The 19,075-nt window shown below is 60.7% G+C and overlaps 9 protein-coding genes across 9 annotated transcripts; 3 read left to right on the top strand and 6 right to left on the bottom strand.

The window, feature by feature from the left end:
- Nucleotides 1–238: 238 nt before the first annotated feature.
- SDRG_06283 (hypothetical protein) lies at nucleotides 239–6,789 on the bottom strand (the record flags this gene model as incomplete). The annotated part of the gene is made up of 18 exons (XM_008612054.1): nucleotides 6,302–6,789; nucleotides 5,876–6,254; nucleotides 5,718–5,819; nucleotides 5,545–5,658; nucleotides 5,243–5,503; nucleotides 4,935–5,194; nucleotides 4,503–4,885; nucleotides 4,035–4,459; nucleotides 3,689–3,991; nucleotides 3,526–3,643; nucleotides 3,041–3,482; nucleotides 2,533–2,998; nucleotides 2,224–2,490; nucleotides 1,894–2,160; nucleotides 1,045–1,845; nucleotides 454–992; nucleotides 282–396; nucleotides 239–253 (listed from the first exon to the last, which is right to left on the bottom strand). Exons 1-18 carry the CDS (start codon nucleotides 6,772–6,774, stop codon nucleotides 239–241), a joined length of 5,730 nt encoding a protein of 1,909 aa, XP_008610276.1. The 5' UTR covers nucleotides 6,775–6,789.
- Nucleotides 6,790–6,973: 184 nt separating this feature from the next.
- Nucleotides 6,974–8,676, bottom strand: SDRG_06284 (hypothetical protein). Its single transcript, XM_008612055.1, has 4 exons — nucleotides 8,042–8,676; nucleotides 7,796–7,993; nucleotides 7,537–7,751; nucleotides 6,974–7,492 (listed from the first exon to the last, which is right to left on the bottom strand). Exons 1-4 carry the CDS (start codon nucleotides 8,648–8,650, stop codon nucleotides 7,111–7,113), a joined length of 1,404 nt encoding a protein of 467 aa, XP_008610277.1. The 5' UTR covers nucleotides 8,651–8,676; the 3' UTR covers nucleotides 6,974–7,110.
- A 313-nt stretch (nucleotides 8,677–8,989) lies between these two features.
- On the top strand, nucleotides 8,990–10,809 carry SDRG_06285 (hypothetical protein; the record flags this gene model as incomplete). The annotated part of the gene is made up of 10 exons (XM_008612056.1): nucleotides 8,990–9,152; nucleotides 9,203–9,236; nucleotides 9,283–9,385; nucleotides 9,433–9,699; nucleotides 9,754–9,984; nucleotides 10,032–10,074; nucleotides 10,122–10,218; nucleotides 10,269–10,356; nucleotides 10,413–10,507; nucleotides 10,557–10,809. 10 exons carry the CDS (start codon nucleotides 8,990–8,992, stop codon nucleotides 10,735–10,737), a joined length of 1,302 nt encoding a protein of 433 aa, XP_008610278.1. The 3' UTR covers nucleotides 10,738–10,809.
- Nucleotides 10,751–11,516, bottom strand: SDRG_06286 (hypothetical protein). The gene has a single exon (XM_008612057.1). It carries the CDS (start codon nucleotides 11,277–11,279, stop codon nucleotides 10,794–10,796), a length of 486 nt encoding a protein of 161 aa, XP_008610279.1. The 5' UTR covers nucleotides 11,280–11,516; the 3' UTR covers nucleotides 10,751–10,793.
- Nucleotides 11,517–12,080: 564 nt separating this feature from the next.
- Nucleotides 12,081–13,171, top strand: SDRG_06287 (rab family, other). The gene is made up of 7 exons (XM_008612058.1): nucleotides 12,081–12,137; nucleotides 12,185–12,270; nucleotides 12,316–12,371; nucleotides 12,421–12,555; nucleotides 12,609–12,733; nucleotides 12,780–12,902; nucleotides 12,946–13,171. Exons 1-7 carry the CDS (start codon nucleotides 12,090–12,092, stop codon nucleotides 13,060–13,062), a joined length of 690 nt encoding a protein of 229 aa, XP_008610280.1. The 5' UTR covers nucleotides 12,081–12,089; the 3' UTR covers nucleotides 13,063–13,171.
- SDRG_06288 (hypothetical protein) lies at nucleotides 13,169–15,094 on the bottom strand (the record flags this gene model as incomplete). Its single annotated transcript, XM_008612059.1, has 1 exon — nucleotides 13,169–15,094. The coding sequence occupies one exon, from the start codon at nucleotides 15,092–15,094 to the stop codon at nucleotides 13,169–13,171; it is 1,926 nt and encodes a 641-aa protein (XP_008610281.1).
- A 312-nt stretch (nucleotides 15,095–15,406) lies between these two features.
- On the bottom strand, nucleotides 15,407–16,369 carry SDRG_06289 (hypothetical protein; the record flags this gene model as incomplete). Its single annotated transcript, XM_008612060.1, has 4 exons — nucleotides 15,407–15,570; nucleotides 15,617–16,047; nucleotides 16,099–16,219; nucleotides 16,263–16,369. The coding sequence occupies 4 exons, from the start codon at nucleotides 16,367–16,369 to the stop codon at nucleotides 15,435–15,437; spliced, it is 795 nt and encodes a 264-aa protein (XP_008610282.1). The 3' UTR covers nucleotides 15,407–15,434.
- A 358-nt stretch (nucleotides 16,370–16,727) lies between these two features.
- SDRG_06290 (hypothetical protein) lies at nucleotides 16,728–17,489 on the top strand (the record flags this gene model as incomplete). The annotated part of the gene is made up of 1 exon (XM_008612061.1): nucleotides 16,728–17,489. One exon carries the CDS (start codon nucleotides 16,728–16,730, stop codon nucleotides 17,487–17,489), a length of 762 nt encoding a protein of 253 aa, XP_008610283.1.
- A 76-nt stretch (nucleotides 17,490–17,565) lies between these two features.
- SDRG_06291 (hypothetical protein) lies at nucleotides 17,566–18,579 on the bottom strand (the record flags this gene model as incomplete). The annotated part of the gene is made up of 1 exon (XM_008612062.1): nucleotides 17,566–18,579. The coding sequence occupies one exon, from the start codon at nucleotides 18,577–18,579 to the stop codon at nucleotides 17,566–17,568; it is 1,014 nt and encodes a 337-aa protein (XP_008610284.1).
- Between the last annotated feature and the right edge of the window lie 496 nt (nucleotides 18,580–19,075).

Raw genomic sequence — 19,075 nt, forward strand, 5'->3', positions numbered from 1 at the left:
CCCGGCGGCAAGTCACCACCCAGGAGTCGTTCGTGGCAGTCGAGTGTGAGTTCGCGAAGGTCGTAGCCCAAGGCGGCGTCTCGCAGCTGGATTTGCATCCCTTTGTACATGTCGACGCAGAGAGTACGCGACGCACTCCATGACGCCTGCATCGCATCGCAGTCGACGCCGTCCGGGTCGGGGTGGTGCTGCAGGAATACGACTTGCTTGTGCTCGATCGAGCTCTAGACAACAGAGATTACGCGCCATCGAGCTATATAGATATATTGGCCTCCGCCTACAAGGACATATTGCTGGCACTGAGAGGGTCCGAGAATGGCTTGCGCGTCGGCACATTTGATTTCGAATCGATTCAGCACCAAGTCGTTCTCGGCCGCAATGTAGTGCGCGCGTGCCCTACGCATGTCATGTATCAACATTGCAAGCTTGAAACCTTGAAATATTGAAAGATACGTGGCAAATTCGTCCGAGAGCGGGTCGACTTTGGCCCACTCGTTGAGGTCCATGCGCTTCAAGTGCATTGTCTCGTGGAGCTCAGTCCGCAGCATGTTGACATCGCGTGCCCAACCCATGGACGCCTTGGCGTTCAAGTATAGCATCAAATGCACTGTATCCAGCGGACTGTACGGAGCCGACGTCGTATATGGCGCCGCAATCGCGTCAGCTTGCTTTTGGCGCAGCGCTTCGTACGTGGCTTCTTCTCGGCCGCACGCGGCCTCGGCGGCCTCGAGCAACAGCGTCGCCGCTTCCACCGTGTTGCGTCGGTGCTGGACGAGCCAGTGGTCGGTGGCAAATGCCGCTGTTTGGTCCATACATTCGACCCAGCTCTTGCTCGACGCACCGGTCAAAGACGTCTCGAGACGCGTGTAGGCGGCGAGACGCCGTGTACTGCGTTTCGACCGGACGCGCGCCAGCGTCGCATCGACAAATTCGCAGCGCGTCTTCATAGTTTTCGTCAGCGCGTCTTTGCGAAGCGCTTCGTCCCGTGTCATCTACGAGCGCAAGGATGCCACGACGCCGGATGATGACATATTGACTTCATACATGCAGCAAGTCGGTCTCATTTCGTAAGAGCCGGGCGAGGAGCCGGGCGCGGTTGGAGGCGACGCAGTGCAGTCGGGCTTGCTTTTGCACTTCGAGCCGCAACATGGTTGCTTGGATGAGATGGCTGTCGGCAAACTCGACCTTGGCGTCCTTCTCCGTGACAACACCGTTCACAAAGAGCACGACGTGACACTCGATATCTTTTTGACGCTTGCGCTCAAGGCCGACAATGGCTTCGAGCGCCGAGTAGAGCCAGTGCTGCACCTTGGTGAGGGCGACGCACCCGCGCAGATGCGCCCACGTCGCCGCCTCCCACTCGTGCCGTCGCACATCTACGTTCTGCGCACAGCGGGCCAGTTGCGACGTTAAAAGATCGCGATCGGAGGCGAGGGCAACTCGTTCCGTGTCCCACACTGTCGCTTTGGCAAACCCGTCGGCAAAGCACTCGGCCTGGAACGCGGCCAGGGCGTCCCAGATCGGTTTGGTTTCTTTGAGGTTCTCTTGCCGCGCAAATGCCTCGAGATCGCTCTCGACGGCCGCGAGGTGCCGCAGCTGGAGCATCGTGAGCGCTAAGTGCTGTCGAACATGCGCGTTCTCGTCTTCTTGGTACTGGAGCCGACGGAGCTGGTGGCGACAGCAGCCTTCGCTCTCCAGCGCCGCGCGATAGGCCTTCTCAGCTTCGACGCGAGGTGCTGTGACGGCGACCACCTCGCGGGTGACGACAGCAAGCTGTGATGCGGCAAGCTCGACGAGACGTTGGCACTGTGCATGCCATGCCGCGTGGCAGGCGGCGACATATGTCTGTACATAGAGCGATATAGCGTGTACGTAAGCAAAGAGGCGGCGCACCTGATAAAAGGATGCAACACATCGTCGGTGCCGGTGTCGAAGCGACCGCTCCGACGTCTCCATCCGGATGCGTTCGTGCATACTTGCCAGACTTCGCCATGCATCGGCCGGTCGGCTGCAGTCCTTCTCGCACCATACAACGTCGTTAAAGAGCACACTCATGGCCGGTGCATCACTCGCCGACAACATGTCGACCCACGACGGCACGGCAAAGGCGTCGGCAAAGCGCCGCGTCACATTCTCGACTTGGACGCGAAACGCTCGCATCTAAAAATAGACGTGGTATGTCACGATGAGTCATAATCCAGTGGTCTAGTTGGACAAAAGTACTGCGTGCAGCGCATGGGCGTCTTGAAAGAGGCTCTGGAGGCTCTGGAGGGTGCTGGTTTCCCACCCAACGACGTCGTCCATGGCTCGCTGCAGCGCATCCAAGTCGAGCATCGGGCTCCTCGCTGACGAGAGTGCGAACGTCTGAATATTGCAGCGGCCGTAGAGTCGCTCGGCCTCTAACGGAATCGACGCAGCGTACGCGACTTCCATCGCGTCCATCTCGGCAAGCACATTTGTCACCGTCTCGGCCATCGACGCCTCGATCTCCTACACGTCTCGTCCCAGCTGCCGCCGCTTATCAACGCTTACCGTGTCCAAAGCAGCAAGCGACGTGTACAGATACTTGTCGGCGTCAAGGCCCAGCATTTGGATGGTCAAGTCGACCACATTCTGACTCAGCTCGAGGTACATGGGCATGAGCTGGTGCAAGTGCGGAATGCCGCGGCGGTATCGCTGCAACGCGTCGCCGTCATCCGAAGTGGCGTCGCTTACCATGTGAAACACACGGCTTTCGAGGTCGCCGACAACGGCTGCTAGCTGGAGGGCCGCACTCGTGAGCCGCGCCTCGATCGTAGCGATCTGTGTTGAGAGACGATGTGTCTGAACGTGGTACTCGACAAAGACTTCCGCGGACGTCTCGTTGCGGGCCACGCTGGTGGCGGTGACGCGCTCTCGCGCGGCCTCGAACGCCGCCGTATCGGCACCAAACCGATCGAATAGATGCTTGCAGTAGCTGCTTATGGCGTCCGTGCGGGCTTGGGATGCCGCCGCGTGCCTAGCTGAGTTTCAGACCTGTTGTCTTTTTCGCACAACTCACAGCTCGGTGGCGCTGCCCACGGCGCGCTCGGCGTAGAAGCGGCGCAGCTGCGGCAGCGTCGACGTCGGCGCCTCCGTTTTCCACACAAGAGGCGACACCGAGGCGACGCACCGCGCGCTCTCTAGCGCGTCGGCCACCTCCTGGGCAAACGCCACGTAATTCGACTTGGTGCTTTGAAAAAAGAACGAGCAGTGGTAGCACGGACTGCGTAGAAGCTGCCGCACATCGTCGATCGCGCCACACAATTCGCACTCAAACTCGGTGGCGTTCAAAAAGACAGAGTTGACAGGCGCCGGAAGGTGCTGCAGCAAGTAACGGCGGTTGGCCTCCCACGCCGCGTACGACACGTGCGGCCAAGTCGCTTCGACACTTGGTGCGTCCCGATACCACGTATCCAGCTGGACGTGCAAGATGGGACGACCGCTATGGGCGTACGACACCACTGTGCTCGTTTGAGATGCGACCACGAACACGGCTAATCTTACCTTCATCGACAGCGTCGCGTGATGTACACAAGGCGTTGGAGGTTACGACAAGCAGACGCGCTGCGTGAGCCTTGGCGTAGCTCAGGCGGTTGGCGTCGCTCACGGCCACGTCGGCATCCTACGAGAAACGGCCGTGCGAGCGCGTCACAACACGTTATCGCACCGGCGTTTCCGGTGCTATCGCAACGGACAAGAGCTGTTCATCGGCCCACCAGATCGGGTACACGTGGCTTTGTACGACAGGCGAGAGCGGCGCGAGTGTACTATCGTCGCGGTCGTTGCGGAGGCTAAACAAGAGCGCTTGGACCGCGTTGCGGACGCCTCGCGACTCGCACGGCGCAACAAGCAGCGTCGCAAACGGGATCAGCGCGTTCGGCACCGGCCGGTCTTTGAGGAGCTCGGCAAACCGCGCCTGGCTCCACGCAAGGCGGGACCGGAGGAATGCCACGTGCTCGGCCTCGAGAACCTATTGACGTATAGGACATTGCAGGTACCCAAGATGAACGTACGGGCTGCAGCGCGTGCCAAGCCGAGGGGTCAAGCGCCCGCCGCGCACTTAGCTGCATCTGGAGGTCGGAGATCGCACTGCGAATAGCGTCGGCTTGGTCTGTCGCGTGCTTCCACTTTGATGACGCCATGCGCGTGAGGAGGACGCCCTTGCTACCGCGCACATGGGTGCGCGTCTCGGCAAACACGGGGAGGCGCGTCATCTGCGTTTCGTGGAGGCGCGTCACGAAGCGGCCGAGCACATCGCAGATCTCATCGTCGGTGATGAAGACGGGCCGGCGCTTCAAGTCATCTTCGACTTGACGCAAGTTGCGAAGACTCTCGTCGAGCTTGGCGTCGGCTTCGTCGGCGTTGGCCTTGGCGGTGAGCAGAGCAATTGATTCGACCCACTCGATTGTCTTGGGCTCCTCGGTCGTCGTGCTCTCCCCTACGAAGCACTCTCAACTTTGCAGAGGGCGAGAGTGGGGTACGAGCGGGGGGGCTGGATGAACGACCACCCGCCTCCAGGTCGAGGCGGTGGCTAGTCGCACGCTTGGGCGACGCCTTTGGCGCGACGGCGGCGGCCAGCAGTGACAATGTCTCGTGAACCACGAGCATCACGTCCTTTCGCTGCTCGACGGTAGCAACGTCGTCACTCATTGCATGCAAGGTCGCCTGCTCGGTCTCCTTTAGCGCCCGCAGTTTCTCAAAGCTCTTCTGCATCTCGACCACGTCCGTGATGTTTCGATGGGCCAAGTACGTGCGTCGTTGCTCGTAGAGGCGCGCGGCCTGCGCGGCTTCGGCACGCACGCGGCCAACGAGCTTGCTGGACGGCTCGTCGCGGAGACATCGCTGCAGCGCATGGTACGGTGGTCTATGCCAAGCAATAAGTCACTACGTTCTGCGTGCGTCATAGTATGTACAATGCGAGCGACGACCGAGAGAGGAGCAGCGCGCCGGCTTGCACGCTCACGATGCGCACGTGGAATGACTCGTCGGCGTGGCGGCCGCTCCACTGCCATTGGCCACCGAGTAGCAGCACGTCCGATGCACAGAAGAGCCCGATATCCCACTGCATAACGTGTCCGTCGACGGCGACCGTATGTCTGGCAACCGTCGTGTCGTGCTTGGGATCGAGTGCCACCTGGACAGCGCCGGTCGTTGCGACGGTCAGTGTGACGTTCTATGCCGGCAACATGACCAATGATGGGAGTATGTCATGATGACAGACCTTGGCAAGCACATGCGTCACGCGGTGGACCACGTCGGCCAAGATGAACTCCAAGTCGGTGCTGGCGGCCGCGTACACAACAAACTGCAGCGCGTGCTGGCGAGGCAGAGGTGTCATCGTAGCTGGTGGTGCAAGGCTCAAAAAGTGCAGCATGCACCAGCTCTGCAGCGGACGGTAGACGTCGTAGAGCTCGTCCGCGGCTTCGACCGGGCGCTGGGAAAAGACGAGAAGCGCACCAAAGCTCAGTGCACTCGGGTGGTCCTACATCTCGGTGCATTTTCCATCAAATGTCGCACGTTTACTTCGTATGTGTCCACGAGCAAATGCAGCGCCGCATCGACGACCGGCGCCAAAGGCAGTGGCGCACTGGCCGCAGGCTTTTGGAGCACATCGATCACGTGCTTGATGGCTTCTCGCTAGTTCAGCATTCATATTCCTCGATACCACTGTACAAAGCGGAGAAACAGATGCGTACTTGGCCAAGCGGGTCCATGCGCCGCCACGCAAGCAGCGTTGGTGTCGGGCGGCGTGTTGTGAGAAGACACAAGTCAGTGTGCGCGGGCAGCGCTCCGATAAACTAGACCATAAGTCAGTGCCACGTCCAACCAACTTTGATATATTCTGCCAGCGTACCGTCGTCAGCGCCGTTATATAACGTGTTGCATCGTGCGCGCACGTGGCTGTCGCATCGAGGACCACAGCTACGTGCGCCACGAGGCGGCGGCTACTGCTATCGCGGTGCGGTGATACCTGCACCACGAATGTGTCAACGTCCGAAGTGTCGTCGACGGGCGCATTCTGCAGCGTAAGCTCGAGATGCGGGTGGTCGTAGAGCTGCAGTGGGTGCAGCGACACGTAGCGCAGTATCGGGTCAAACCCGAGTAGCACCAAGTCGCGTCCGTGCCCGCTCAAGTCCAGCTGCACATTGCGCATGCTGCCGTCGTTGAGACGCCAGTAGGCGCCGAGCTGGGCCAAGTTCGGGTGGTCGGGCGACACTTCGCGGTGGCGCCATCTAGCATCCTCCATAGTATTCCCTTTGCGAAAGAATCGAAATCGTACTGCTGCAGGACGTCGAGGGCGAGCGTCGTGGTTGACCAGAGCCGCACTTCACCAAGCACCATCGGCGATCGCGCTCGCGGCAGAGACCACGCGAGACGAATGCGGCCATCCCGCAGAACAGCGTCACTTATGCCCTCTCGGAGCGTCGTGGGCGTGAGCGGCTGGACGACGCCATTGCAGAACAAGGCAGGTCCAGACGCCGCCGCATCAAAGGTCGAGACCCAATGCTGCACAACGTTCTCGGTTGCGCACGGCGCTATTGTCGCCCACGTGCGCTCGCTGCAGAGGAGCACGGCATGGCCCGTCGGAAGGACGCCAAGACCGCTGGTAGCGTGGTGGAAGAGCCAGACGAGGCTCAACGGGGCGAGCGGCGGCCGCACGATGCACTCGAACGTGTACGCACCGGGCGCCACCGCTTGGGTCGAGACGAGCGACGCGTTCGGCGGTATCTCGAGCGCGCACGCCAGCTCCATGGACAGGCGTTTCGCATAAGATACGCCTCACTCTGAACAGACGTGTATAACAGATGTTAGAATCTACTCTCGAGTCAAGCAGAGCTATGGACGATCTGCTCTCGAGACTAACTCGGAGCAACGGTAATAGCTGCGTCGTGATAACGCTGAACCACCTGCGTTCGGCGCACGCAGCGCGTCAACATCTTGCAAGAAGTAGCCCACCACTACGCTGTCCTCTCGTTGGTTGCGTCCGCCGGTTCAAGTCCCGTCACAGTCTTGATTTCCAGGATATTTCAACGCCCGGGCATCAATGCCACTCTGCATGAACGCTCGAGCCAAAGAGCCATGGCAGTACTAGTGCGGCGCGGCGAGCACGAGTCGCTTGTAGTACTCGACGTCCCGCGACTCGAGCAGCGGGTGTTCGCGCATAAACTTCTTGCGCATTTGCTCGCGCGCGTCGGTCTCTTGGACCGCTATGTACGCTTCGCCGAGGCGGACGGCCGCGACCTTCTTCATGTCGCGCGGCTTGGGCAGCGTGCCATCTTGGATCAGGTTTTTGAGGTCGTCGAGGGCCGATGGCAGCTCTTTCTTGGCCCACGCTTTGCCATCTTTGGTGTCGAGCCACAGCTGCGCGCGCCCGACCGCTTCTTTGCCTGCCTCGTCAAGTAGCTTCGCTTCGAGCGCATTGCGCGTGCTCTCGGCAGCTTCGTGGCAGGAGCGCCAGAACCCGTCCGCCCTAGCATCTGCGTATGCGACGGTCATTGGCGCGGGTTCGAGTACCGAGTGGCGCACACGCGCGCAATGTCGAGCGCGTGGACGACCTCGTCGTTGCGCTTGGTCTTGCGCTCGGCTTCTTGGTGCAGCCGAATCTTCTTGCCATATTGGATCTTGAGCCGAATGTTGCATTCGCGGTAGACGTGGCGAAGCAAGTCGTACACCTCGGAGGCTTGCATCGACGGCTTGCGCTCGAGCATGCGCTTGGCGACATCCAGCGGCTACCAGCAAGGCTCTGTGGATATCTAGTTTCGTAGATATCCACCTTTTCGTGCTTGTAGTTGTCGGTGATGACGGCAAAGACGGCTGCGTCCGTCTCCTTGACGAGGTACCGGACGATGGGCAAGCTCGAGACGCGCGCGCTCCAGTGCAGCGCGTTGTCGCCGTGCGCGTCTTGGTGCTCGAGCGTCGCGCCGTACAAGACGAGGAGCTTGATGATCTTGAGCTTGTCGTTGAGGTGGCCCTATCGACGCACCGTCATCGACGAAATGCGACGAAAATATGGTGGCACCTGGCACGACCGGCAGGCTTCCAACAGCGGCGTGCAGCGGCTGTACGCCGAGTCGATGCAGTTGACAAAGAGCCGCAGCGCCTCGAGGCCTTTCGTCGCTTGCACAAACATAGTCACGTACATGACAATGTTGACGTGGCCGTGCCAGCACGCATAATGGAGGATCGTACGCCCGCCGTCGGCTTCATGGTGCCGAAACACGTCCCGTTTCTCGACTTCGAGAAGGCGCCGGAGCTCCGAGACGTTGCCGGTGGACGCGGCGTCCCAGATTGTGGCGCAGGGCGGCGGTGCGGGCAAGCTGGGCTTGGGTACCGTCTTGCGCCGTGTGCCTTTCGGCGTCGGCTCGCGCTCCTTCCAGAAGGCTTGGCTCGCTTCCATGCGCGCCAGTGCCTTCTTGAGCCATGGCGCGTGCCGAGGCTGCACCTCGGTGATCGACGCAAAGACCGCCGGCGACAGCTTCTTGGGCAAGGACGTTGCCAACTGGAGCGCGTGGTCAGCCGACGAGAGCTGCCGGTGCAAGTGCAACGCGCGGATCTCCTTGGATGTCACTGCGTTGTTGCCATCGGCGTCGGCGAGCTGCAGGAACGACAGCGTCCGCGTCGAGTCCATCGGCCGCGTCCTTTCGCGAACACAGGATCTGATCTCATATGGGATGCCACGTGTTAACGCCCAATGCACAAATAGGTTAAAGACTGGGTTAAAAGACCAAGAACTGCGTTAAATGTCGTGCTGGCGGCGATGCGTCGCCATGACGCGATACGAAAGCGCCTTGAGCCTTGTCGATCGAAGCGTGGGGTGATAGGAATGCACAGAGCTGCAGTAGATCGTCACGACGACAGCCAAAATGCGTGCAACCTGGACGGAGGGTAAACAGGTTTAACGTTTAACCTGGTTGAGCTGCAACCGGATGCTTTGCCAACCGCATTGCGTTTGGCTTGCGGTCGATCGATGTCGGACGCCGAGGTAGACACGGCCTTCAATGCAGCTGTCCTGCGCATGACGCAGGCCGAAGCCTCCAAGCGCCATGAGGCCGTCGTGCACCAGCATGCGATGGCGCTCTACGGGCTGCTACAGCAAGCCACGAAAGGCGACAACGACACCGACCGCCCACGTACATGCCGATGACGCGGTAGCCTGACGACCTCACGTATCACGGCGTAGGCTGTCCCATCAACAACACGGGCAAAGCGAAATGGTACGACGCTGGCTTCATGTCCGCACAAGCTCATGGCTTCTGCTAGGGATGCGTGGACGGCGCGCGCGGGCATGGCGTCCGAGGCGGCCAAGCAAGAGTACACGCGCCTCGTCGCGTCCATCCTACCGCCGGCCGACAGCAGCGCGCAGGTGCATTCTCAAGCTCCCGTCGATATCATGCTTGACGCCACGTGCAGGAAACGACGTCGCGCGGGCTGCAGTTGAAGCGCTGGACGCCGTTGCCGGCGCAGGCGCAGCAAACGATCTTCCTGCACCTGCTCATGTACGTTGGCGCGGCCATGTTTGCGACCCATTTCGTCGTCGTGCTCGCGCAGCACATCAATGCGACCTGCGCCGTCGGTGACAGCGTGCTCTGCGCCGCGTGGCATCGATCCTACTGGCTGCGACTCGGCGGTAGCTGGACGGGCGTCGGTCTTGCTTTTGGCACGCTCCTCCAGACCCACGTATGCTAGCAGTCGATGTCGCAGAGGAGGTCCTACTGTCGTCGTGTATGCTAGGTAGTCCAGCTCCTCTCGGTCTTGTACGTCACGGTGCCACGCGTCGCTGGCCGTCGTCCAGCCACCCCCGTCGAGACGTGCCCACACCTCGCCATGGTCAAAAAATTCAATCTCTCGATGGGCAAGGTGGGCACCGCCACCGAAGAGCACCCTGTGATGACGTTTGTGCCGGAAGCGGCGTCGACCCCGTTCCCGCCGTACGACTCGCCGATCGAACATCCCTTTGAGAAGGTGGTGGCGTCTCTTCCATGCCGCTGGCGCCTCACGCAGGCAAGTAGGCTGCGGACATGCACTTCCGCCGCTTCAAGGAGCCCTTCCCAGGTATATATTGAGCTAGTTGTTGGCTACTAGATTGGTTTTGTGGATAGATCCGTTCGAGCCGGCGCTTGTGGGCATTGACGTCACGGTCGACTTTGAGTTCACCAAGTGGAACTGCGTGTACAAGCAGCGCAAACTCAAGCTCAAGTACGTCCTACTGTCTAGCTCAAATCTCGGGAAACGCCAACGCTGTCTAGGAACACGGCGCCAGGCTTCATCAAGCGCTTTGCTGGCGACGAGTTCATCTTCTTCGTCGAAGAGTCGCTCTGGGACAAGGCCAACAATGTAGTTTACTGCGGCTTGGACGATCCTACAGTATACGCTCATGCTAATTGCGACAGGTGCTCTACGTGCGAGGCTTCAATGAGAGCTTTGCCGACCTCGCGCTCGTCCGCAGCTTTGCCGTCTACGCCACGCACCCCGAGAACGACGCCTGGTACCCCGAGATAGCCTTTGGGATGCAGCGATGGCAGCGAGTCTCGTAGGTCCTCGGTCATGCAGACGGGCTCGGTGCAAATGAGCAACAAGTTTGGCTTCCTCCGCTCGACCGTCGAGGGCTTTGTCAAGGAGAGCTACGCCAAGACGAGCACGAAAGCGCTCGCGTACCTCAAGGTCCGCCTCGTCGAAGAGCGTGCCGAGGCCGAGGTAGCGACGGTCATGCCGTAGACAACTAGATACGTCTCTTGCACGCTACAGGACATGTATTCCTCGTTCACCTAACCCTACAAACGCGAGCGGGCACGCGGCAGTGGCGCGACGGCGGCCGACTGCCGTCGCTCGAGCTTGTGCTGGAGCGCGCTCCACTCGTGCGAGACATTGCACACAAGGTACACGAGGATCTGGCCCATCGTGCTCAAGCTCGTTGTGAGCAGCAGCCCGTCGAGAACGAGCGTTGTCACGGCAGTCGCCGGGCGCAGCGTGTGGAAGAAGACCATGGCCACGCACGCCAGCACGACATGGAGTGCGGCGAATGCTGGCTGGCGCACGACCATGGGGTTGACCCATGTCAAGGCAAAGAAAGGCGGGAAGCGGTGCGAGCGCACGGCGGGTGGCGACAGCGCCGACGGTGGCAGGCGGGCGCGGCAGATCGGGCACGAGGGCTGGCGCCGCCGGACCCACTCGGCAATGCACGCGTAGCAGTAGGCGTGGCCGCACGGCGACGTCCACGCGGCTGTACCAGGCTCGAGGCAGATCGGGCACGTGAGCATTGGGCTGAGGTCGAAAAACCACCTTTGGGCCGTTGACACGAGCGTTTTGGAGTCGAGATAACCGACCGTGCAGCAAGAGCACTCGCCGACGGCGACGCCAAGGACGATAGCGCCACAGTCATACGCAGCGGCAACGCCAGCAGTCCTCAATCACAGCGGGCTTGGACGGTCGGGTCCCATGGTCCGCGCGATCTTTGGCTTGTGACAGCGATAATATCCGGATAGTATCCGGTGCAGAAAGGCCATGTACGGGGCAATGTACGCTTCCAGCAAATATCCGATGATGGACGTCGACCTCTTGCAGAAGTCAACAGCAGCGGGCTGTCGGGAGGTTGACGCCGTCGGCTACCGCCGGCGCCATGTCGGTCGGCAAGTAAGCAGTCCATGCACGCTGCGTGTACAGCATTGTGATACGTCGTCTCAACCTCAAGAGCGGTAGCACCTCATGACGCTGGACTGGTCATGGGCCAGCGTGCGAAGCCCGACGAGGCTGATGAGAGAGAATAGCAAGGATGGGTGATGGTGACCGAATGGCCCCAGCGTTGAGCCTCTTACAATGGGCAGAGCCAGAGATCTCTATGTGCCAGACAGTGAGCCCACTACTAGAATCTGTCCTTGAAGACTCAGAGAGACGCCGTTCAGCTTGTATCAAGCAGCAGCAGCCTACGCACCAGCAAGGCAGGACCAAGGGCATAGGACATGGCGCTGGCATGGCCGAGTCCTTAGGCATCGAGTAGCGAGCTGGGCAACGATCCGACGTCAGCCGGATAACGGCTCGTACAGGTCGTACATTGCGTACGGTACGGTCCGATGCGTCATGGGACGGACGAACAAAGTGTTCAGAGCTGCCGACTGCGGGTACGTGGGCCGCGGGCCGGCGATCGAAGCCTCATGGCCGACGCTAGAGAACCATGGACGCGCAGGAAGTCGACTCGTATGACCACCTCTTCAAGCTGCTGCTTGTGGGCGACGCTGGCGTCGGCAAGAGCAGGTCGACCAACCTACTAACGACGCCACGACCTCATGGCCGACGTAGCATGCTCTTGCGCTTTACCGAAGACACGTTCGACGACCATCTACAGAGCACGATCGGTACACGCACATGCCACCAGCGCAGTGCATGCATTGACGCCTTGCGTAGGCGTCGACTTCAAGGTCAAGATGATGCAGGTGGACGGGAAGCGCATCAAGATGACGATCTGGGACACGGCGGGCCAAGAGCGCTTCCGCACGCTCACGAGCTCGTACTACCGCGGCGCGCAGGGCGTCATCTTGGGTACGCCCACTGCGTTTTGCGCGGTCTCGCTCTCATGCACTACGACGTTGCAGTCTATGACGTGGCCCGCAAGGAAACCTTCGAGAACCTCGGCACGTGGCTGCAAGAGGTCGAGGTGTACAGCCCATCCAACGGCCGCGACGTGGTCAAGCTTCTCGTCGGCAACAAGATCGACAAGGTAGATTCGTCGTCTTGCCGACTGGTTCGATCCAAATCTCGTGTAGGAGCGCGTCGTGTCGCGTCAGGAAGGCGAGGCGTGGGCTCGCTCCAAGGGCATGCTCTTTGTCGAGAGCAGCGCCAAGACCAAGATTGGCATCCAGCAAGTCTTTAACGAAGTCGTTCAAAAGGTATGCCAACTCCGTCCTCCAGCGTCTTGACGATTCGGTGCAGATCCTCGACAACCCGGCGCTGCTTGCCAACACGGCGCCGCGCAGCCGCGCCAAGAAGGTCAACCTCTCGGCCGACAAGTACTCGGCCAATGCCAACGCCGGTGGTGGCTGCTGCTAAGTCGATGGCGTGTCTTGCCGCAGCGGATGGCACCTCGGGCGGTACTATTTCATATTACTTTTACTACTACTACTACTACTACGACAACAAACACGGTCCGATCACTTCAGTCGCTGTCTTCAAACTCCGAGTACGTCGACTCGACGCTGCCCTGTCGCTGCACCGCGCGTCGATCATCGCTTCCGTCGACAGGCGTCACAAAGTCGTCATCGTCGTCGTCCGAGCGGCTGCGGGCGTCGAGGAGGTCGTGTATGTCAGTAGTGCTCGTGTCCAAGAGCGCCAAGTCGTTCGTGTTGAAGATGTCGGTCGAGTCGCTGAGGCTCAAGACCGGCGTGTCTTCGCCGTCCGACGAGCTGGCATCATCCTCGTCGGCGTCCAGCGTCGACCAGGACGCGCTCGAGACCGCTTTGTCTGCACCCGTCATCGCAGCGCGCAGGGCATTGCGCCACGCGTCAAACGTCGCGTCACCGTCCGCGGCCAAGACCATTTGCCGGCCGGATGACAGCGTCACCTCGGCGCTCCAGGACGCGTCATCACCGACGTGCACAACGTCCCCTTGGATCACGTCGCCCGTCAGCTGGTCCGAGCTATACACGCCAAGCTGATGGCCTTCGAGAACTGCAAACATGCGAGTCCACGCCACGCCGTCGAGCAAGAGCACATAGCCTTTGGTCGCCAATGTCGGTGGTGGCAACGGGTCGCGTAGCGCCGAGAGCCACAGCTCTTGATCGCGGGCCGAGTTGGCAGCGACGACAAGGACCCGTCCGGAGGCCAAGACAATGTCGATTGCAAAGGCGCGCGCTGTCCCAGGCGCCACGGACGTCACGACGCCGTCACCCAGCGGCGCAGCGTCGAGCGACTTGCGGTACAGAATGGTGCGTCCGTGGAGGGTGAAGAAGCGCCGCTTCCACGACTTGACGCCGCTGCCTTCTTTTTGCAGCCAGCCGTGGTGGCTGCCGTCGAGATACTGCATGGGCACATCGGCAGCAATGTCTTCGAGCACCGCTTGCCACGCGTCGGCTTCGTTTTGGGTGTTCCCGGCCACAGCGAGCCGCCGGCCGCTCGCCAAGTGAATGTACAACGCAAAGGGCCGCTTGGTGTTGACGCATACATCGACGACCTTGCCATATCCCTTTGGCGGCTCGGTCTCGGCGTCGCTGTACGAGAGCTGGTTGCTCACGCCGTCAATGCTAAAGTAGCGCTTCCGCCACGCCTTGACCGTCCGGCCTTTCTTGAGCAGGATCCCGCAATGGCGCGGCTTGGGCAGCGTGCGCACGCAGCCAGTAAAGGCCGCGTGCCAGCGTGCGAGGGCGTCGTTGGTTTCCGCAGCAACCCTCAAGACGCGGTCGTTGGCGTCGAGCTGCAGCAGCATTCCGAGCGGCTTGTGCAGGTCGAGTATGACGCTAACGACGCGGCCTTCGCCCTTGGGGTTCTCGCCCTGCTTGGCAAAGTACGCAATGTGGTCGCCCGTCAAGACAAAGTACCGGCGCTTCCAGTTGCGCACGCGCTGGCCTTCCTTGTAGAGCCAGCCACGTTGAATGTTCGGTACCGACGTCGTCGACGACACCGACGACCGCCGCTCGGACGTGAGAATCGCGCTGTCGGCGACCGAGAGCCGACGCTCGGTCTCTGTCAACGAACTTCGCAGCACGAGCGATCCGCGCGCGTCGGCGAGAGAGGCGCGAGACGACGCGATCGACGCCCGCACATCCAGGAGCGACGGTCGTGCCATGGAGCCACGCAGGTCGCACGCGGCCTGGAGCGCCGCCAAGCACGCGTCAAAGTCGACGGCGCTGAGCGTATACATCTTCATCTGTCGGCCCTTGACGTCGTGCAGCACGAGGCCGTGACGCATGCCAAAGTTCTGCGTCACGTCGCCAAGCACGAGGCTGCCTTTCTCGCGCGGGTCGGGCTCGTGCACGCTGCGGTCATAGTAGCTGACGTGGCGGCCCTGCACGACAAGGAACCGCTTCTTCCAGGACTTGATGAGCGAGCCCTGCTTGAAGACAAAGCCGCTCCAGTCGCCGACCATCCTATTGCGCTCGTTCGTTGCGAGTCGGGTCGTTGGGTTGTGTCTCTGTGGCCGCCTGAATTTATTTTTTATTTTATTTTTTCATTTTTAGAAAGTGCAATTTCAAAAGCACTTGCCAAACGAACGGCAATCTCGCAGTGACAACCATGTGACACGACCCCCCACAAGCGCGAGTCGGTACCAGCCTACAAGCTCGCTCACCGAGCCCATCGGTGGTCCCGACCTCGATGTCGCACTACAGCACAAGGAGGAAGAGACGAAGATGATGACATTTAACATCCTCGTCTTAGGACGTATGACGGGACCGCCGGCGCAAGAAGACAGCTGCGACGTCCTCGAGCTACTTGGTCAAGAGACGGTCTTTGGTGAGGAAGGCGCCAAAGCGCAGGGCGCCAAAGTAGTCTTCCGAGAGGAGGTAGAGGGGCAGCATGACACATATTTGGGCGATGAGCATGCCGACAATGTTTTCCCAGCAGCTACGACGGAAGACATAGCGTAGGCCAAGCATACATGTCGTCGTACCTATGGAACGAGTACGCGGTGTGAAAGATGGCGTACACCGAGAGTCCGAGCACAAAGAGCAGCCAGAGCGAGAGCACGTGTCGCTTGAACACGCTCACGACGCGGTCGCGCTGCAGCACCTTCCACTCAAAGCACGACGTCGCGATAAAGTGCGTCATGTAGAGCACAATGTGGTCCGCGTGGTCAAAGCTGTCGATGCAGCGCTTGTTGCGGCGCAGCGGCGCGTACCAGCACGAAGTCGCGGGCGGGAAGAGCGCCTTCTCGACGAGGTTCAGGGCGCCATAGAGAACAATCGTGCGGTAGATCATGAGCGCAAAGTACAACCCCAAGCGGTTGTAGATGGCCGACATGTGGCGCGACGTGACGTTGGGCAGGAACATGGTCAAGCCAAAGTTGACGAGGGCTGCGACGAGCGGGAGGATCCATGCACCCTAGTGCAGGACGGCGCGTGCTGTATGGCCGACGATAGCGATGCATCGTACCTGCCCATGCGTGAGCTCGTGCAGCTCGGTCATGCCGACGTAGCATGGCGCGGTGCTCGAGTCGTTGCAGCACACGGCCTTGCTATCAGGGTCGCGGACGTCGAGCCAGTTGGACGAGCATCTACATGCGCTTAGCCGAGGTGCATGGCGCTTCGCAGACGTACGGGCCAGACACGCGCGTGTACTTCCATGGGCTCATGACGCTGCAGTAGACAACGACGACGGCGACGACGACGTTGGCCGCCACGAACGGGTCGCTCCACTGGGGCATGCTGCAAAATGCCACCGCAACCGATTATGGGCAACTCCCTCACATCTCGGGATTTTGACGTGGCACATGCCACATTACATGCACCTATTGGACTGAACGCTGAACGTTCGGTCGCCGAGCAACCGCTGCGAGCTTCCTTGTGTTCCGGCGCCCGTCAGCAAACGTCTGCGGTATGCGCTAATGGACAGTCGACGGTCCTGCGCATACGTCGTGACGGCCCACCGCATGTGCAATGTGATGCTGCAATGTGGTGACGTGGCGTCCGGATGAAGCTCGACGAACATGCCGAAACTAAATCGACTGCCGAATTTAATTTCCCGCCCGTTGGATTGGCTTGGATCAGGCAGCTGACGTCAGCATGTTTGGCATCCCAGCCGCCAAGGCCGAGGCAGGGCTGCGCGACGACCTCGCTGCGTCCTGCCGCCTCTTTGCCTCGCACGCGTGGGCCAACTTTCTGCTCCATGGTCAATTCCTCTCGCTTCGGCTGCCGGCAGCGACCACATCGGCCGTCGCCTTCTTGATCAACCCGCCCGGGATGCTCCTCGCCGACGTCAAGGCGAGCGATCTCGTCCGCATCGACGTCTTGCGCTTGCCCGACGGCGAGTTGGACGTGCGCGGCCTGAAGAGCAGCGACCACGTACAGGCCATTGCGCTCCACGTGCATTTGCATCTGACGCACGCCGCGTCGCCCGAGCTCCAGTGCTTCTTCCAAGCGCAGACGGTACCTTGCGCTGCCGTTGCAGCCATGAACAGCGGTCTCTTGCCCATCTGCCAAGCAAGCTGCTTTGCGCTCCAGGGCGGCGCCATTCGATGGACGGACGCCGACGCCATGCGCTGCCCGATCAGCACCGTGCACAGGGTTGTGCTGTCGCATGCGTTTGGGACGATCACCGCCGGGCGGGCCGTGGCCGAGGCCTTCCACTACATGTTCTACACAACCAACGCGTGTCAGATGCAAGTCGGCGCCGCCGCCGCGGGCCTCCGCCATCTCTCGTTTCCGCCAAGAGACATTGCCATTACGCACTTTGCCGTCACGATGGAGCGCTTCCAGCAGCAAGGGCTCGGCCACGACATGTTCGAGGCCCTGCGACGCAGCCTGCCACCAAGCTACAAGCACTAAATTAACGTGCTTATTGAGACGAGCCCATGTAGGTGGCAGGTCGCTCGGTCCGAGGATGGGATCCGGCATGACGCCATCACTCCGTCGACGGTGGAGACGACGAGCGAGTGTAGATGTGAATGACGCTGGGCTTGTGAATCTGCTTGGCGCCGACAAAGTCAAACGCGCTATCGGGCAAAGGCTTGGCGTGCGCGAGCTGATATGGCGCCACGGTCGAGAGCACGTCGAGCACGCGCGCAATGTACGCAGGCTTGTGGCAGCGCTCGGGCAAGATGAACGCCATCGCTGCGGAATGCCACTCGAGCGCGCAGTGCCGCAGAAACGCCAGCACGAGATCGTCGTCCGTGTCCGTGTCTTTGACCGAGAACGGCGGGTTGCCCACGGCAAGGACGCGGGTCGACGCTGGAAGATGACTCGTCGACGTCAAAAAGTCACGTACCGATACAACGTCGCCAAGACCCAGCGACGCTGCTTGCTCCGAGGCAGTGGCCGCCACGAGCGGGTCGATCTCGAACGCCCGAATGTCCTTGGCGCCGACCCGCAGCATGGAAGAGAAGAAGCGGCCGTCGCCGCACGATGGCTCCAAGAAGACGCTCTCCGAGAGCTCGGTGGGTGTATACAGCGCTTCGAGGCCTGCCATGACTTGGGCGATCGACGATGCGGACGAGAAGAACTGCCCGTGGTCTTTCGCGGTCTTTTGGGCTAGCAGCCGCGCCGCCGTGGCTGCCGAGCGCTCGGCGTACGCAGCATCATCCAAGAACGCAATGGCCTCGTCCGTAGGTAGCTGCATCAGAAGAGTGCCAAGCCACTTGTTGCAAACTGAGAGCACTTTTGCGAGCTCGGGCTTCTTGCCAACGGCGACGTCGTCGAGCGACCAGGACGTTGCCAGGAGCTTCTTCAGGCGGCGCATCGGGAGGCGCTCATGGGTAGATCCTTTGAGCACGCGGTGCAGCGTCCGGTCGATGTGCTGGAGGTCGGCCAGCGTCCGCGTCAGCAGCACCGAGTCCTCGCCGTCGCGGTGGCACAGCGTCAAGCGGGTCGAAGCCAGGTCATACGCCACGAACGTCACAGCCACACCAACCGATGCCATTGGCTAATACACGGCGCTCTCCGATTGGTCACTTTTCCCACGTCTGTGTCAGGCGATGTCTTTCCGTACAACGAAGTTGCCGTTGCGACTTCCTGGCCAACTTTGTAATACGTCAGATCGAAAGCGACAAACACACCACCGAGAATCTGCTCTTTTGAATAATACTACTCGTTTGTGGTCAAATCCCATCGTCCTGCAAGTGCAAATTGGGAAAAGACACTCATTTCTGAAATTGCACTTGCCCGCGATGTTCTCGACACTTGCTCGGACGGTGCGCCGGCGCTCGCGCTTCTTCTCCATCGACAGCGCTCGTCCGAGCGTGGGTCCTGCGTGCTTGGAGCCGAAAGCAGACGCGACCAACTCGGCCAAGCCCGACCCGATCGCCGCATGCCATCGCGACTCGAACAGTGTCGACGTGACGCATTCGTTGGCGATGAAGACGGCTGAGATTCCGTTCGACCGTTCGATTAGCAACGAGAACGCAAACATGGAGAAG

Source organism: Saprolegnia diclina (genome assembly GCF_000281045.1).
Source record: "Saprolegnia diclina VS20 unplaced genomic scaffold supercont1.17, whole genome shotgun sequence".
NCBI lineage: Eukaryota > Oomycota > Saprolegniomycetes > Saprolegniales > Saprolegniaceae > Saprolegnia > Saprolegnia diclina.

Bases quoted from the DNA above. Each gene is read 5' to 3' on its own strand.
- SDRG_06284 (XM_008612055.1), bottom strand. From the start codon at position 8,650: ATGGACTCGACGCGGACGCTGTCGTTCCTGCAGCTCGCCGACGCCGAT. The intron at 7,994-8,041 runs GTGCCACCATAT...GTGCGTCGATAG, and splicing joins AAGCCTGCCGGTCGTGCCAG to GGCCACCTCAACGACAAGCT. The intron at 7,752-7,795 runs GTGGATATCTAC...CCTTGCTGGTAG, and splicing joins ACAACTACAAGCACGAAAAG to CCGCTGGATGTCGCCAAGCG.
- SDRG_06286 (XM_008612057.1), bottom strand. From the start codon at position 11,279: ATGCTCACGTGCCCGATCTGCCTCGAGCCTGGTACAGCCGCGTGGACG.
- SDRG_06287 (XM_008612058.1), top strand. From the start codon at position 12,090: ATGCGTCATGGGACGGACGAACAAAGTGTTCAGAGCTGCCGACTGCGG. The intron at 12,271-12,315 runs GTCGACCAACCT...TGGCCGACGTAG, and splicing joins GCTGGCGTCGGCAAGAGCAG to CATGCTCTTGCGCTTTACCG. The intron at 12,734-12,779 runs GTAGATTCGTCG...AATCTCGTGTAG, and splicing joins TCGGCAACAAGATCGACAAG to GAGCGCGTCGTGTCGCGTCA.